The 18,940-nt window shown below is 45.4% G+C and overlaps 1 protein-coding gene across 5 annotated transcripts in view; it reads right to left on the minus strand.

The window, feature by feature from the left end:
* LOC143934248 (carotenoid-cleaving dioxygenase, mitochondrial-like) overlaps positions 1–18,940 on the minus strand; it is a 132,056-nt gene that overhangs the window by 48,648 nt on the left and 64,468 nt on the right. For 3 of the 5 annotated variants that reach the window (XM_077457694.1, XM_077457693.1, XM_077457695.1), the window contains exon 2: positions 3,836–4,037. The exons of 1 other annotated variant lie outside the window; for it this stretch is intronic. In XM_077457694.1, the coding sequence (XP_077313820.1) occupies positions 3,836–4,037 (202 nt within the window). Of the gene's footprint in view, positions 1–3,835; positions 4,038–11,785; positions 12,745–18,940 lie in introns of those variants that run through there. One more of the 5 variants, XM_077457696.1, reaches the window with a different exon arrangement.

Here is an 18,940-nt window from a genome sequence, read left to right on the forward strand (position 1 = left end):
GGGCCAGATGACCCAGCACAAGCACTGTATAACATGCTTTAAAGATACAGGATCCAATTTTTTTTTTTTAGGCCAACAAATGCTTTAAAGCTGAGCTCCAGGTAAACCGCTAAACACACAAAGGAAGCATAAATAAGGAATCTGTTATACCTGCCAGAAGATTTGTATTGTTGCCCATCCAGGCCGGAGATTTACACAGCAACCTCACAGCATAGTCAGGTGGATGAGCCATTTGCAGGAAAATACTGTGGTGGCATTCTGACCAGACAGTGAGAATGACAACACAGCAGCAGACTAGTCCATACCTCTCTTTTCTCCTATAAGCATGGTCCCTGTCAACACATTTGCAGGCAGCACATGATATGGACTCCCAGTCCTGGCCCTCCCTCTCCCAGTCTAAGCACGGATGTATTAAATGAATACAGTTACATTTGTGTCTGTGATATCAGCTTTACCTCTTGAACTGCTGTAGGATGTTTTACTAACTTGTAGAAGAGGTTTGGCTCCATAAAAAAAAAAAAAAAAAAAAAAAAAAAAAATGGCCCATAGATGAGTCAGGTTCTCATTAAACCAGTGGGTTAAATGAAAGAAAGAAACTGACCCACATGATTGAGGTAGATGAGTGAATCCTCCACGCTTTGTCGTATTCTGACAGCTGGAAACAGTCACCTCCGTCAGAACACACTGATCTGCATAACAGGCTATAGCATTGACCAAGCAGGGAAGATCCAACAGGACAGTTGTACATAAGTTGATCAGCAGGTTGACTTCTGTACAACCACAATGCCCTTACATAGATTGGAATTTGGTCATTGCTTACCTGAATTTCAATCCATGTATGGCCAGTTTTAGCAAACTAAAGGCTCGTACACACGATCAGACTTTTTGACAACAAACATGCAAATTAGCCATTTTGGAGCAACATCCGACCGTGTGTACGCTCCATCGGACAAACTTTCGGTTTTCAGCGGACTTTTGTTGGCTATGCGAACGGACAAACTTTCTGGCAACAAAAGTCTGATGGAGCAAATTCCAATCACGTGTACAGAAAACCATAGGGCTTTTATACAAAGTACAAACACGCATGCTCAGAACCAATGCAAAAGATCAAACAATACAGAAGTTGACCAAAGGTGGCGGGAAGAGCAGAAAAAACATGTGATTTGGTGAAAGTTGGCTGAAAAAGTCCTGCCCTGTGTATGCAATACAAGTTCTCGGCCGACGCCCTTTGTACTAAAATCCATGGGAAAGTTTGTACAAAGTCCGATCGTGTGTATGAGGCTTTAGAGGGGACCACAACCAAGCATCAGTGTATTTTTTTTATACCCAACGTTTTCTAAATTCTATCAGCCAGTATAGTGATGTCAAAGGAGGTTCCTCTGCTTACAGAAGGGGGTAAGCATTCGTCCAGGACTAGGCGGCACTTATGTAATAAAGTGTAAGCACTACTCAGTCAGTACTGTGAGCCCAGCTTGCATGATGATGTGCCCCCTAGGAGGAAGTGCAAATCACCAACTGGATTCACAGAAAATGGGCAGAAGGACTGTCATTCTGGCCTGATGAGGACCAGTGATGGACCAAGAATGAAGTCAAGGACAGCGCTAGAGCATGGAGAGGCTAAGGCCCCTTTCACACGGGACAGATCAGTAATGATCCGCCCCGTGATGATCCGCTTGCTCAGCGGGGATTGCTCCGTTGTCCCCGCAGAGCCGGCGGATAACAGGGCGGTCCCCGCTCTCCTCTATGGAAGATCGGATGAACACGGACCTTAGCCAATCCCCAGTAAAGGGCTGGCGGGGGGCAGGCCACCTCAAATAGACATGGGTCAAGCAGCAGGGGCAGTTAGGTGGAAGCTGGTGATATACAGTGAATTGAAAAAGTATTCATACCCCTTTAAATTGAACAATACTCCATGGGATGTTCAAAGCTTGGGATGCGTTTTTATAACTTAACCCCGCTTTAAACTTCTCCACAACTGTATCTGACCTGTCTGGTGTGTTCCTTGGCCTTCATGGTGCTGCTTGTTCACTAAGGTTTTCTAACAACTAGATTTTAGTTAGGGGTATCAGAGTAAAAGGGTATGCCATTCATTTGTCCTTTTCAGGTTTGTTAAAAAAAAAAAAAAAAAAAAAAAAAAAAAAAATTGAACCATCTATGATTTTCCTTCCTCTTCACAATTATGTGCGACTTAGTGTTGGTCCAGGGGTATGAATACTTTTTCAAAGCACTGTAGTGCCGAGGAAGCTGTCGGTGGCCCTCAGGGGCACCCCCTATTCTGGGGGGAGGGGGGGTGACCTTGGGCCGGGTCTCAGGTTCTGGAAGGATCCTGCCATAACAAACAGGAAGCCTTTCCTGAGAGGCACAGGAGCAAGGAGAGAGGACAGCGGGAGCAGGTCAGCACTACTGGGCACCTACAAGGTGGGAGACTGCCACATGCAGCCAGTTCTTCCTGAAGAAGGCAGTATGCTTAAGTCTTTATCCCTTTCCTGCAAGATCTACTGAGAGTCAGCCGGGTGGGCTGGTGAGTATCAGTTGGGAGGACTGTGGTGGAAAAGTTAACCTGGAGGACTAGTGAAAGGGGCAGCTGCAGTCAGGTGGGTTGGCAGTGCATGGATAAGTGGTGGCGAGATCAGTAGCCACAGGAGTGATACAAGCTGCACACTCATTTTTTACCACCAAGGGGCCTCGGGTTCCTGCCTGTAATGGGCCATTGCTTTTAATCTGACTAATCAACTGTCAGATTTTCACACAGTGATTCAGCTTGGTTCTACAAACAAGCGAGTGCTGGAGGAAGAAGTGGAGCTGTATATAGGAAGAGTGCCCTGAAGTTTGTTGTTGTGGGCATCCCATAACCTACCATCCCTATCCAAATTATTAACCCTCTAACAAAACAAAAAAACAAAAAACAAAGTCACAGACCATTCTCTGACTCTGGAGTGCCTGAGAAATTTGGTGTGCTTGGCTGTGCAGGATGGGGATCCCAGTTCATCTGTGGCCCTTAAGGCAGTGCACTACACAGATGAATTAGCTATATGTCAGTTTTATCTTTCAATGGATTTTTAATTCCATCCAGGCAGTCTTGAGAGCTGGAATTGGATTGGTGTAGTGCTGGACTCAAAGCTTGCAGGTAAGTCCGCAGCAGTATGGCAGCTCCATATTGCTTGATGGAGCCCCAACAGAGTTCCTGGGAGAGTTAAATTGTATGGAAAGAACCTAGCCATAAGGATTGGTTCAGACATAGGTTTTTTTGAAAGGGTTATTAAAAAGGTAAATAAAAGTTCCAATAAAGTTGACAGCCATTGCTTTTCAGGAGTCATACAAAAATCCCCCTTCATGAGGGCTATAATAAAAATTAGATTTATATAATAGTGGATCTGGTGTGCGATATCTAGTCCAATCCCCATACAGATTAGTGTCCCGACTGTTCTCTGCTGCATTTATCCTACAGATAAGTGGGGTTACCAGAGGCAAAAGCATGACTGCACTAGGCTAAAAGTGCTATAACCAGCGCTACATTAATGTCCAATTTGCTCCCTCTGTATGCCCCATTAGAGGCTAACTTGCACCTCTAGCACCCTTTCTCTCCTCTCACTATAGCTGAGAAACCCACCCATTTTTAAAATGCACATTTTTTACCTGCAAAAAGATGCACATTTATTTGTTTTTAATAAGGTGAACTTAGTTAGCCTTAAAGTTTTAGATCACAGTGGGCTAGATGTGCGGTGATTTAGCGCATAACCTCTATATACAGTACAAGCATAAACAACAAACCATTAGTATAACATTATAAATCCTAAGCCACGCTCTATAAACAGATCTAGAATACTGATCTCACTTGTAGTCTCCAAACTCAAATTTGCCTGGCCCATTTCGCAGCAGACTACCCTGGATCCATTTGGGGATTGTGCCAGTAATTTTGGTTGGGATGGGTTGTGGAATTTCTTGTACAGTCTGAAATAAAGGTGCAATGCATTCTTTGCCTTCATGTTCGGAAATGCACACTTGTTTTTTCTCTTGGCTGAGGAAATACTTCAAACCTAAGGAGAGCGGGAAAATAAAAAAAATTGTAACAGTGCTAACGCTTGTTTGAAGAGCACATTTTCAAATGCAGTCTAGCAAAAAAATAAAATAAAAACACTCCCTATACATAGTCACGTAGAGGGCTGCAACATTAGTGAGATACTACAGATGTCTCCCAACAGCTTCTAGCCTGAGCGATCACATGACTGATTGCTCAGGTCTGCTCTGAGCAGTGACTGTCTCACTGGAGCGAGAAGCAGGAGAGGGGGTGGGAGTGGCTGGCTCAGGCTCTCAGCAGTCAATCGGGCATCTAATGGGGGTGGCACTGAGGCCAAACTGTACCATACACTATGGTGTGTTGCACCAGAAAAAAAATTTGCATTTCTAATTTGTGCTGCATGGTGGTGTTTTACCATTCCATTTTAATGAAATGGCTGCCTTTATGCACTGCCCCTAAATGCGCAGGATAACGTCACCATGCAGAGGACATCTGAAAAAAAATTTCAGCAGGGGTTTCCTGGGACTGGAGAACTTTAAGGGTTCCTCTGTGTTGAGAATATTGAGAAAGTCTGGCATAGAGGGTTCTTTGTCAGAGCAGTAAAGGTGTGGTATTCTCTTCCACAAGCAGTGGTAGCAGCATGGAGCACATATACATTTTAGATGGGCACCTTAATGACTACATACAGGAATATATAATTTACTATTGACAAACACACAGGTTGGACTCAAACGAACCTCACCAGCTATGGTATATACACTTGAATTTATGCAGCTATAGACACTATACTGCAGCCCTCAAATTTTCAACACTTAGGACAATTAGGGCTTGCTAGGTGGGCAAGAGAACCGCTGGCGGGTTGGGGGTTGATCGGGAACAAACCAAAAAGCACCTATAACTGTCTTTCACAACAAGGAGCACATGGAGGGGCAGACACATGAAAAACAATGACAGAACATACAAATAGCTTAACTCACCAGATTAACCTGTCCAACAGTCTTCATTACAAACAGGGGTTTAGTTAGCACACATTTGCAAACGCATGCATAAGCTGCAAGGCCTCTTCATGGCATCCTGTGTATGCTTGCAGTCCTAATTCTAATGAATTTATGTTTATAAGTGGCTTCCATTGTAGAGACGCTTATAAACACATTCATTAGCGTTAGGACTGCAAGCATACACGGGGTGCCGTGAAGAGGCCTTGCAGCTTATGCATGAGTTTGCAAATTGCAAATCTGTGCCAACTAAACCCCCTGACTTTAACGCAGACTGTTGGACAGGTTAATTTAGTGAGTTAACAGACTGGTTGATAAGTTGAGCTATGGTCAGGGCCGGACTTACTATTGGGCTTGACTGGGCTCAAGCCCATGGGCCCTGCCCAATAGGGGGCCCCGAAGCCCTGCCAAGATACATAGCTGAACCTGTCACTCAGAGGGCCACTGTCAGCTGCTAGGAGCTTTGGAACAGCGAGAGAGAAGCGGGGGGCGGGGCTGTGCTGTGAACAGTAGGCGGGGCTGAGGAAATGTGTAACAGCATAGTTGTCCCGAATTTCCCGGGATTAGGACATTTGTCCAGAATTAATTTTGTCCCAGGAAATTGAATTTTCAGTTTTGCCGCAGGCCGTTAGAGGTCCGCGGCCGGCAGAGACAATGTCTAACGGCCGCCATTTTTAAGAAGACCAGAAGCTGGTCTTCAATAGAGACTCACTAGTATTGTTGTGGCGCCGCCAGTGTGTGAAGTGCAGTGGGCGGCACCACAGTTGGTTCAAAGTCTCTGCGCGGGATGACGAGCGGCAGTGAGTCTGTGGAGGATCACGTGACGTCTGGGCCAGTGAGTCTGTGGAGGATCACGTGACGTCTGGGCCAGTGAGTCTGTGGAGGATCACGTGACGTCTGGGCCAGTGAGTCTGTGGAGGATCACGTGACGTCTGGGCCAGTGAGTCTGTGGAGGATCACGTGACGTCTGGGCCAGTGAGTCTGTGGAGGATCACGTGACGTCTGGGCCAGTGAGTCTGTGGAGGATCACGTGACGTCTGGGCCAGTGAGTCTGTGGAGGATCACGTCGGGGGCCAGTGAGTCTGTGGAGGATCACGTCGGGGGCCAGTGAGTCTGTGGAGGATCACGTCGGGGGCCAGTGAGTCTGTGGAGGATCACGTCGGGGGCCAGTGAGTCTGTGGAGGATCACGTCGGGGGCCAGTGAGTCTGTGGAGGATCACGTCGGGGGCCAGTGAGTCTGTGGAGGATCACGTCGGGGGCCAGTGAGTCTGGATGTCAGAGGGGCACCAGATGTGAGGAGGGCTGCTCTGATGGGGCATCAGATGTGAGGATAGACTCGACTTGGGACACCTGATGGCAGGCAACGTGGTTAGTGATGCGCTCATGGCTCCCACCGATTTGGCATTATGGCGAGTTGAAGGATTTCATTTCATATTGCAATGTAATAGAAATAATGCGCTTCAATCATCCTGACACCACAACAATCATTGCGCCGGGATGATTGAAGCGCTAACACCAGGTATTTGGAGTATCTTTATCTGCTGATTGTCAAACTCTGGAAAACACATAGCTATTGTGGTGTAGGATCGGGGGGCTGCTGTTCCTCTGTTAACCATTTCAGCTCAGCTATTTAGCCAGAAGTTTGATGTTTTTTGTGAAGGCTTTCCTGCTGATTCAGGCTAGAAGTTTCACAGACCCATTAACTATTTACTGTCCTCCACTAATCCTGACTAGATCACCGTTTGTAAGAAAAATGTTATTTTGGAAATGAAATGTGCTGCTGCCTTGTCACTTGATTGTACTTTTCAAAGAAGGATTACTGACTCGATCTTGCAGAACCAGTTTAAATAGAGTGTCAGTCCTGATAGAGAGAAATATATATATATATATATATATATATATATATATACATATACATATACATATATATACATATACATACACACACACACACATATATATACACACACATATACACACACACTGAGTTGTGCCGTGTCTGCAGTCTGACCATCTCTTGTACCGTGTCTGCAGTCTGACCATCCCTTGTACACGGTCGGACATTCTGACAAAGTTGTCGGACAATCCGATCGTTCAGAACGTGGTGACGTTATTTTATTACGATGGGACTACGTTTAGGCTAGTAGCCAATAGCTTTGGTCTAGGAATTTCATCTGAGCATGCGTGGCACTTTGTCCGATCGGAATTCTCTACACACGATCGGACAAAGTCTGATCGGATCATGTTGGAAAATTTTATAGCCCCGCTCTAAAACGTTGGTCAGATATTCAGACGGAAACAGTCCGATAGAGCCCACACATGGTCGGATTATCCGACAACCCGGTCCAATCGGACATTTTCTGTCGGAATGTCCAACCGTGTGTACAAGGGCTTACACATATACAACTTACATCACTCACACACAACACACACACACAGCTTACATAGGCTGTATGTGAGTGATATGAGGTGTATATGTGACATAGGCTGCATATGAGGTGACATTATACACAGAAAAATGTTCACACATATATTAATGTGTCATGTGGGGGGGGGGGGGGGTCTTGTTGCATCACCTCCCTGAAATTAGTTTTTGCAGGTTGGGATTAGGGATGAGCTCTGGCGTGTTCACAATATGTGCAGAAAGGAAAATACTAAGCCGCGCTAAATCATATAAACATCAAATTTAGCAAAAATTGGAAAAAATCGTGAACAGTTAGTATCCTCTACACGTAAATTAGTATACACTTGTGTCATAAGTAACAAAATACATATACAAGTTATAAATTCAGGCTTTGCAAATTTGCTCAACATGTATTTAATATTTAGCTTACGGACATATTTGTGTATATCCATATATGTTTGGAACTTACTCATGTTTCTTGGTGGGGCAAATTTTAAGCCTTTATCCAATAGTTTTTTTTCCTGGTCCGTCAAAACCTGTTTGCTCAAATTAAAAATACCCGACCCTATGGTCTCCTTTTTAGCTGACTGGATTCTCCTCCCCCCTCTGCTTCCTCGATTCGTTCTACGGGCCTTTTTATACCCCTGTTGTCCCTGTGAAAATCCAAATTATGGCCATCCATCCTTCTAGGAGAATCTGTATACTGTGAGGGCCTACGGTTGTCCCGTCTCCCCCTATGGCCTTCCCTCCCACCAGGGGAATCTGAATAACATGTGCAGAGCCTGCCAAGAAGTCAGCGCAGCACACATCGGGGTAATGTCTCACTGCCTGTGATTTGCACAGCGCCGACTTCCTGGCAGGCTCTGCACGTGGAGTGTGAACATGCTGGAGCTCATCCCTAGTTGGGATGTCTGACTGTGAGCCAGGCACACTCGGCTACTCTTCGGCTTCGTTCGGGTCTGAGAGGACCCAAGAGCCGCAAAGATACACAGGACTCCATCTCTGCGGCGCCATTTTTAAACTTCAAGACTGCAATGACGACAAGGCTGCTAATGACACTGACAAGGCTGCATTGATGGGCATTTAAATGCAAGTTTTTTTCCTTAAACTTCCCTCCTAAACTTTGGGTGCGTGTTATACGCCGGCACGTGTTATGCGGTAATGTATAGAAGGTAGGGCCCGAAAGTGACTCAAGCCCAGGGGCCCCGACCACCCCCAAGTCCTGCCCTGGCTAGGGTATGTTCTGTCTGTTTTTCAGGGGTTGATCGGGAGCCATTCTCCCAGTGATTGCCCCGGGGAAGAGGAGGAGAGCGGGATAGCATGCTTACATTAGAATTGTCACCCCTCTGCTTGACACAGCCCCTCCAGACCTGGTCAGGAGGAGGCGGGGCTGTGTTGAGCAGTGATAATTATAATGCAAGCGGCAGTAACAGCTTGCTATCCCATGGCTCTCCTCTTCCTCCAGCCATGCATTCCTCTGCCCAGGCAAGGCTGCAATAGGCACACAGTGTGGCTACACTGATAAAGTTGTTAATATTTATGCATAACACATTTAAAGTGGTTGTAAACCCTTACAGACCACTTATACCTAAAAGTAAACCTAGATTAAGGCTTACCTGTAGGTGCAAGAAATATGGGAGTGAGGTCATCGTGGCTCCGGCCAATCACATCACGATACCCAGAAGGAAGATGGACAACGGCGACATCGCAGCCTCCTGTGTCAGGTAAGTGACACATAATGGGCTACTATGCAATGCATAGTAGCCCATTATGCTTTATCTTTGCAGGGAAACAAAGGAAGTAAAACCCATCAGGGTTTACTTCTTTAAGTGCAATTTCATGATAAGGACGTGTCTAGGGGCAGAATTAGGGGCGGGGCAGGGATTGAGTGAAGCACTGGTGGCGAGTAACCTTGAGGCCTGGCTAGTAGCTCAGGACTTGAAATTTTGAGCCTTGCTATACTGTAATGGTGGGTATCAGCAGCTTAAGTGGTTAAATAGCGGTACTAAGGCAGGAATAGTGTTGACACAGAAAATTACAAAGCAAGACCAAATTAAAGACATTATGGATTAATCATGTTTTCCAGGTGTAAAGAGATACGTTAAAATGGCTGTTAAAAAAAAAAAATAGCTCAAAGAGCAACTGCAGTCTGCTCACATACTCCAATAAAAACATCTTTGCCATTCTGAAGCTTCCTTCCAACCACTCTGCATATTTTATATAAACTGATTCTGTACTTGCCAAATATGCTGCAGAAGTCTCCCTCCACCAAGTCTGGCTGCAATCATTTTAACTGGGCAACTGAAGCTACTGCCCGTTCACTTCCTGGATTCAAACAAACAGAGGCACACCTCCAATTGGCCCTCTTATAACTCATCCCCCTTCCAGGCAAACTCACAAGAGTTGTCACCTTCCTTTTCCAAGCCCCCACCTTTAGGCCGGGTTCACACCGCTGCGATGCGGGAACGCCGCGAATCCGCGGCGTTTTCCCGCATCGCATTACTCCCGCGGGCAGTTCACACTGCCCTATGCGGACGGCTGGGAGTGTCAATGATATGTTAATGACACCCCCAGATCCGTCCGCATATCGCAGTGCGATCTGCCGACTCGCACAGGAATCGGATCGCATGGTGTGAACCCCCCCATGCGATCCGATTCTGTTGCGGACCAAAAAAAGGGTATGGAGATCGGATGTGATTTGCGGTGCGAATCACATCCGGATCTCCCCCCGCAGCAGTGTGAACCCAGCCTTAATAAAGGTGTATAATGTACAAGAAGGACTTTAGATAACGGTAAGGTGTAAGAATAAGATTTTAGTATATACATTTGGGACTGGTTGTCCAAATTAACCCAGGCAATGCGATGGGTGGAGGAATTGATGGTATAATATATATTATAGTACAGGTGCATTAACCTTTTAGATTCTAAAGAGCTGAATTAGTGCCAAGTTGGATACACCCACAGATTATATATACACATGGATGGACAGAATGGATGGTGGCAGAAATAAGTCTTGACAAAGCCAGTGAACTCATGTGAAACAGCCATTGGAAGTGTGCCGATTTCCCTTAATCCTTAATCTTTTGTATCTGAGCAATAGAGCGGATAAATATCTGAGCGCTTGGGTTTATCTGCTGGATGTGGAAATGCTCAGGTTTTGCTTGTGTCAATATTTCAGGATATCCATGTTGAATAGTAAGCAACCAGTGACTGGGAACTTCTATATGAATTTCAGACGATAGGCTGACACTACTGTAGGAAAAATGGTGGCTAAAGACAATATGGTCACCTGTATGCCCAGTTATTACATTGTGTTTTGTAGCAATACAGGGGGGTGCTCCTGTGATGCAGAAACCCCAAATTTATGTTCTGTATATAGTACGAGATGTCTCACCATAGGAGTCATTTCAAGACAACAATGGAAAAATAGCAATATCAGTCTAAAGTTGACCATATGCTTATAGGATTTCCAAACAAACTTGGGCACGAACATTCACTCAAATATTCTATGAAAATTCTCAGTACATTCAAAAACTTGTCGAATGTTTAACCGCTTGCGGACCATCCACCACAGTTTGTGGCAGGTTGGCTCCACTGCACGAAATCATATTGTACAGGATCTCGCGAGGCTTGGCTAGCGGGCACGTGTGCCCACCGCAAGCTCCATGAGTCCGACAGCAGGTCCCGCGGACTCGATGTCTGTGGTCATATCCGCAATTGCCTCAGAGAGGAAAAACGGGGAGATGCTAGTGTAAACAAGCATTCCGTTCCTGTTCTGCCTAGCTTTTAACATTTTTGGAATGAGTAATTTTCCCAAACAACCACATTCACGGTTAGAAATTCATTTGGGCTGGGTTCATACTACTGCAAATTGTATGCTGGTTTCTCTGCATCCTACCCAGTTTCCCCAAAAAATAAGACCTAGTGTGATTGTCGGTGATGGCTGCAATATAAGCCCTACCCCGTTTCCCCGAAAATAAACCCTACCCTGAAAATAAGACCTACAAGAACTTATTTGGGGGGTAGGACTTAATTGTAGCCATCACCGACAATCACGCTAGGTCTTATTTTTGGGGAAACAGGGTATTTGCATGTCAGGCGCTTGTGATTGGCTCTGTGGAGCCGGTTCATAAGTCTCCACAGTGGCTCCAGTGTGATTTGCACAGGAGTCCTGTGTCTTTTGGCCCATTTCAGGTCCAAGTTCTGACAAAATCAGGCTGAATGGAGACGCAGCGAACACCTGCTGTGAGACGCAATCAACAAAAGGGTTCTATCCCGCTTTGAATTTTTATTGAATTGATTTAAACCCATTAATGATTAGAAAGTCAAACAAACATTCTTAAAGTGAAAAACCTTAGTTAGACTTACCGGTGACAGCATTTCTACAAGCCTTTCAGGACAGCACCTTGGAGAGAGCGTAGCTCCACCTCTTCACAGGAAACTCCGGCGTGGAAACACCCCTTTTAAAAAGCAGCTGCTTCCACCATGCTGTCAGTTACCGAGAAATCCTCCGACATGCTGGAAAATATAAGCAGACAGTTACCAAGCCCTATAATTATAGATAATAACCTAGGGAGGGAAGTAGGCTGCTGTCCTGAAAGGCTCGTAGAAATACAGTCACTGGTAAGTCTAACTAAGGTTTTCTCCCTTCGCCTTTCAGGACAGCACCTTGGAGAGAACAAACAAGAAACTTCCTTCAGGGTTGGACTACTGCCTGTAAAACCTTCCTACCAAAAGGATTGGTCCGAGGCTGAAAGCAGATCCAAGCGGTAGTGCCTTATAAAGGTTGAAAAACTGGACCATGTGGCAGCCTTGCAAATTTACTCAGGAGATGCCCCGGCCCTTTCTGCCATGATGCCACTACTGCTCAAGTTGAATGAGGCAAAATCCCTTCTGGAGGTTCCAGACCCAAAGAGGTGTATGCCTCTTTCATAGCTTGTTTTAAACCATCTTCTGAGGGTGATTTTGGAAGCTTTACATCCCTTGTGAATACCTGCCATTAAAACAGAGTGAAGATGGATTTTCTAAAGTCGTTTGTTATCTCCAAATAGTTAAGACACCTCCTGACATCAAGAGTATGGAAGGCTTCTTCCCTTGGCCCCTAAGGTAAAGGGCAAAAGGTAGGGAGAATGATCTTCTGTGTACGATGAAAGACTGAAGCCACTTACGGCAGGAAGGCTGGATGTGTCCTTAAGACTACCCTATCTGGTAGACATCTCAAAGGGTTCTTTAATTGATAGAGCTTGTAACTCACTGATTCTACAGGCAGAAGTTACTGCCACTAAAAATAGTTTTGAATGTCAAAAACTTTGATGATCCTTCTATAGGTTCAAATTCGGTCTTTGTCAGTCCCTGAAGAACTAAAGATAAATCCCATTTGGGAAAATAGGTCTAGGTTTTACTTTAGCCATAGCCCCCCAAAAAAAAAAAAAAAAAAAAATTATATAATTATATATATATATATATATATCTGATAAAAGGTTCCCCTGACAGGGTCCTTTCCAAAAAGGACTGACGATGCAGCTACCTGCGTCTTGAGCGTACTTGCTGCTAACCCCTTCTCCAATCCTTCTTGAAGAAATTCAAAAACCAAAGTTGTACTAAGAAAATTAAAGTTTTTCTGCAACACCAGGCATTATACACCTTCCAGACTTTGAAATAAATATCTGACACTTTTTTTCCTACTTGCAAGAAGGGTAGTAACACGTTTCTCTAATAAGCCCTTCTGTCTTAAGATTTGTTCTTCAGAAACCAGGCTGTTAAATTGAGATAAGCTGGATCTGGATGGAGGGATCTGGCCCTGACTGGCAACTTTCGAGGAGGTTTCACTGAGAGGTTCAAGATTGAAAACCATGGTCTTTTCAGCCAAAAAGGAGCCATTAAGATTAGTGCCATGGACTCCAGCCTGAATTTGGTCAACACCCTTGGAATCAGCTGAAACGGGGGAGAGGGAACCCCATCTTCTGGAGATAGTCTCGAATAATTCCTGATTTAGAGACCACTCGGCTTCCCTCATTTCTCTCCTGCTGAGGAGATCTGCCAAGGCGTTTTTCTGTCCCCTTCAAATGGACTGCGGATAGAGAGGCCAACTTGTTCTCTGCCCATCTCAGGATTTGTTAAGCTAGCTCCATCAAGGTTCTGCTTTTTGTGCCCCCTTGTTTTGTTAAATATAATACTGCCATCATATTGTCCGACAATATTTGGACATGCCGTTTCACTAGAACTTCCTGGAAGGAGATAAGGCTTAGGTGAATAGCTTTCAACTCTCTCCAATTTGACGACCTTCTTGCCTCTGGTTTGGACCAAACCCCCTGAACCGTTTGTTCTTCTAGGTGGGCTCCCCACCCCATGCGCTGGCATCTGTGGTCAGTCTTCTGGCTACCAGGAAGGACCAGAGAACTCCTTTTGAGAGGTTTTCTCCACCACCAGAGCGACTTTTTGCTCTTGCCCCTATGAAGAACTTCTTCTCCAGAGGTTCCTGGTATGACCAACTCCTCAAGATATCCAAGTGCAGTGGACGAGCATGGAACCTGGCCCACTGTACCGAGGGAATTGCTGCTGTCAACAGGCCCCGAGCTGACATGGCTTGTCTTTACAGAAATCCGAGTTAAATTGAAGTGCTCTCAGAACTGACTGCATCTTCTCTATTTTCTCCTGGGGTGGAAATATTCTTTTCTAATGAATCTACTTCGTAATCCAGAAACCTTACCCTTTGAGATGGTATTAGGTTTGACTTTTGAAAGGTTGAGAAGCCAACCCAAACTCTTTAGATGTGCTTGAGTTATTTGAAGATTGACTTCTACTTGACCCCTTGAGTCGGCAAACAGTAGCAGCTCGTCCAAATGGGGCACTATTGGAATCCCTTTCAGCCTCAGGGGCTCCAAGGCTTCTGCCATCACATTCATGAATACTCTGGGAGAGGAGGAAAGGCCGAAGGGCAGAGCTCAGAACTGCGGATGCCAAACCTCCCCTTCCCCTAGATTGACTGCAAGACGTAGGAAACTTTGTGATGGGGGTGCTATTGGAATATGGAGATAGGCATCTCTCAAGTCGATGGAAGCCATGCAACACTTGGGGATCAGCAAGTTCCTCACTGAGAAAATGGTATCCATCCTGAATTTTTTGTATTTTATGGATAGATTTAGGCGGAACTTTCCTGATGTTTTTTTGACCAGAAAAAATATGGGAGCAAAACCCTTTCCCCTCTTGACCTTTTGGAACCTGGGAGAGGACTTTGTTGCATCATCTCTTGCAGAAGAGATTTTATAGCCAGAGCCTTCTCCTGATCCCTTGGCAGGTTTGTGATGTAAAACTGACTTGAGAATTCTTGATAACCCTGTTTGATTAACCCCAGAACAAATGGACTTCTTGTAGTTTCTTCCCAAACTGGCAAGAAATCCTGTAGTCTCCCGCCTACTGGGAGATTTTCATTATTTAGGGGATTGCTCGGGGGTTTCTAAAAAGTACCCTCTGCCTCTTCCTCTGAGGATTCCAGGGTCTTTCCTTTGTCTGGTCTTTCCTTATCGGTTTGTCAAAAAGGGCAAAAATTCTTCAACTGCTGAACCATGTTCTTTTTCTGTGGCAAAGCTTTTTGGTCTGCAGTCCTGTCAAGGATAGTCTCCAGTTCTGGCCCGAACATCAGATCCCCTGAAAAGGGAATTCTGCACAGTTTTACTTTAGAAGCCGAATCCCCTGAGCAAGTCTTTAGCCAGAGGGCTCTTCTCGCTGAGTTAACAAGTGCTGAGGATCTGGCAGATACCCTGATAGACTGCAGTGTCATCTGCCATATATTTGACAGCCTTAAGCAATGTAGGGAAGGACTCCAATATATCTTTTCTGGAGGTACCTGCTACCACATGATTCTTAAGTTGGTCTAGCTACAACTGTAGCTGCCATTGTGGGTTTTAGATCAGGCTCTCTTCAGTAGCCTGGGATTCATCTGTAGCCAATCTGCCCTCTTGTCCATGGCATCTTTGAGAATCCCCATATACTCAAAGGCTAAATCAGTCTTCCTAGATACTTGTGAAAAGGCAGCATCCATTTGTTTTTTATTCCACACAAATTCCTAATTTTCCTCAAAAGGAAACCTGCTTTTAAAGGGCTTTAGAGAAGAACTGCCCTTTTTCTGTATCCTTCCACTCCTTTTTAATAGTGTGTTAAAACTTTATGCACAGGGAAGACTGTTTAATCTCCTACAGCCCTTGGTACATCTTGTCATGTATTGACAGCTGGGTTTTTTCTGCCTGGATCTCCAGGGTAGTATAAATTGCCTTGAGTAGATCATCCACCTCCTCAAGTGAAAGCTTGTATCTAGATGATCTGGCTTCCTCCTACTCAGAATCAATGGTTGAGGGAGGAATGCTTTCCCTTTTTTCCTCAGACTCACTTTCCACCTGTATGGGAGTGGACAGAGAGAGAGACTGGACTGTGAGCTCTGTTGGCTGAAACTCTGGCCACGCTTTTTCACAAGGGAATGCACTGTCCCTAGGGCCTCTGCTATTTTCCTTACAGAAGATAAGAGCTCCTTGCACTCCTGTGAGGACTCTTACTAAATCCACAATGCAGGCTCTACACAGGGGTTTGGGCCAAGAGTCCCTTAAATGATGCTTGGCAGAAGCTTTCTGAAAAAAAAGCAAAAGAACCTCAAGGTCCTTCTTTAGCTATAGCCTCTAAAAAGGAAAACTGATAGCACCTACAGCCAACACCCTAAGTGCCCAGAGTCTCACTCCTTGCTGAACTGCTAATGGAACCAAAGCAGACAGCTGCAGATTTTTTATTTTTTTTTGTTACAAAAAACACCCAGTGATATACAAGGAAAGAGGCACCACTGTACCTCTCCTACCTGGGACTTACCAGGAACCTGGGCGCCTGCATCCGCCATTGCTGCTGACGATTCATTCTTCCTCCATAACAAACGTTGCAGCCACTGCCTGTGATCTTTTGAATGGTGTCCTCCATGTGCCAAACAAAAGGAAGTCCCGGCCAGAGGACCCGCCCATTCCTCCTGCATTCCAGCAGCTGGAACCAATTGCTGCTATGCCCCTGCCGGAAGCCTTTGCCCACTGGAACTGGCGTCACTCGCCGTCCGGGAATTGACACCGCCATGCTCGTTCTGAGCACACCCGCGGCCCCCCGAACACCATGGGCAGACGACCTCAAGCAGTCCATTACTCCTGTGAGCCGGCGAAGCTGACAGCATGGTGGAAGCAGCTACTTTTTAAAAGGGGCATTGTCATGCAGTGTTTCCTGTGAAGAGGTGGAGCTACGCTCTCTCCAAGGTGCTGTCCTGAAAGGTGAAGGGAGAAAATTTTGAATGCAATTCTACTAGTGTGTCCAGATTAAGAATTCCTAAGAAGAATTACCAATATGATGACATAATTATGGTGAAATACAACTGTTTAGGCAAATAGCATGTAAGATAAATGTGAGTGCCCAATCAGGGTATAGCAGAAATGTTTTTATATGCAGATTTAAATTACTGCAGGACTTATTGTATGTACATCATACTCAAAGTGCCTCCGGACGTACTACCATTTCCTCCTACTTAGACTTTTAGGTCCATTCTACATCAGCTTTGCGAGCCAGCCAGGAGGGTACATTCTAGTACTTGGAACCCTCTGTGGAGATGGGCAACTTGGTATAGACTGCCAGCGGGTGACAGCATCAATATAAAAGTAAGCAGACAGAGCTTGCACTGCCAACACTAGCACTTGTGACCAGGGAGCCATGATCTGGTTAGGGTAGGTTGGTTAGGCATTCGAGCAAGTCTGGACAGAAATGTGTTTGGATACCTCACTAGTGTTATAGTAGGATGAGGAGACCTCACTAGTCATAAGTTAATTGTATTATAGTGAGAAGGGGTCATGGGTTGAATAGCTTCCACCAGGCAGTGTGACTGCTATGATGGACCACTGCTGGTAAAGCACTACCTCACCATCAGTGAGAGGAAGTCACAGGTCTAGGCAGGAGGCTTTGCAGGCCAGAGTTTGTCTAAGTAGATATCGCATTAGATGGGGTACCTAAAAAGATACACGAGGGGCAGTTAGGCCCCTTTCACACTGGGGCGGTGCGGGCGTCGGCGGTAAAGCGCCGCTATTTTTAGCGGCGCTTTACCGCCATTTTAGCGGCGGTCTGCGGGCTCTAGCGGGGTGGTTTTAACCCCGCTAGCGGCCGAAAAAGGGTTAAAACCGCCCGCAAAGCGCCGCTGCAGCGGCGCTTTGCTGGCGGTATTGCCGCGCTGTCCCTTTGATTTCAATGGGTAGGAGCGGTTTAGGAGCGGTGAATACACCGCTCCTTCACTGCTCCAAAGATGCGGCTAGCAGGACTTTTTTCACTGTCCTGCCAGCGCACCGCTTTAGTGTGAAAGCCCTCCGGCTTTCACACTGGAGTGAAAGGGGCCGGTTTTTTTCAGGCACTACACAGGCACTATTTTTAGTGCTGTAACGCCTGAATACCGCCCCAGTGTGAAAGCAGCCGTAGGGAAAGGACTGGGGAAGAAATATATTTATAGTGAAGAGAGTGCACCACTGCTCCATGCCTCCCTGGAGCCAGCATGCTTTCCGCTAAGCAGAAGTGATGTGGTAACTGGAAGTCCCCGCCTCTACGCGTTTCATCATATCCACCTGCGCCAATTTCACCATATTTATACGTTACACGTCAATTCATAATTGGACAATACTTAATGTGGGCAAAATGTAAAACATATGACCAAACATTTTTAATCTTTTGGCAGATGATTCTTACAATTAAAAGTACCAAATCTACAATAAAATAATTCTAAATACACACTTTTAAAACATATGTTTCAACCAGTGTTATTTTTACATCAAATTTGGATTTAGTCAGTCTTCACTAAAATGCAGTTTTAGCTGTATTTTAGTCATCTGAATTGTTTTAGTTTGTCATTTTAGTCTACTAAAATCTAATGGGTTTAGTTTAATTGTAAGGCATTAAACATTTCTCTAGAATTTCCAAACTAATTATATACTCCTGGAGTACAAATCTAAGATATTATTTATGGTATTAAGGTTTGAACATGTACTACAGACAGATCTAGTCCTGATATATAGCATCTTTATAAATAAAACAGTTTCATACACCAAAAAAATATTGCTTTTTAATAAACAGAAGTGCAACTTTAAAATGCAAAAAAAATAAGTTTTCAGCAGCTTAACCACCTAACCGGCCCATAGCCGAATGACTGCTACAGGGCGGTTGTTTAATTCTGGGAGGCCGTCATATTACGTCCTCCCAGAATTCCGCTCTCGCGCGCCCCCTGGGGCGCACACTCGAGAGCATCCGTGACCCCGGCGGATCACAGTAAATAGACGCTCATCGCGGCCGTTTACCACGTGATCGATCCGTCAAATGACGGAGTGATCACTTGTAAACAAACCGGCGTCATGTTATGACGCCGGTTCCTCCCTCCCCCTCTGTACCGATCGGTACAGCGGAGGGGGAAGAGATCGGTGTCAGCAGTGCTGTGGGCTGCATCTGCAGTGCCCACATCGCTGCTCACCGAAA

The sequence above is a fragment of the Lithobates pipiens genome, unplaced genomic scaffold (genome assembly GCF_037356315.1).
Source record: "Lithobates pipiens isolate NorthernLeopardFrog02 unplaced genomic scaffold, aLitPip1_a1.2 Scaffold_27, whole genome shotgun sequence".
Classification (NCBI taxonomy): Eukaryota; Metazoa; Chordata; class Amphibia; order Anura; family Ranidae; genus Lithobates; species Lithobates pipiens.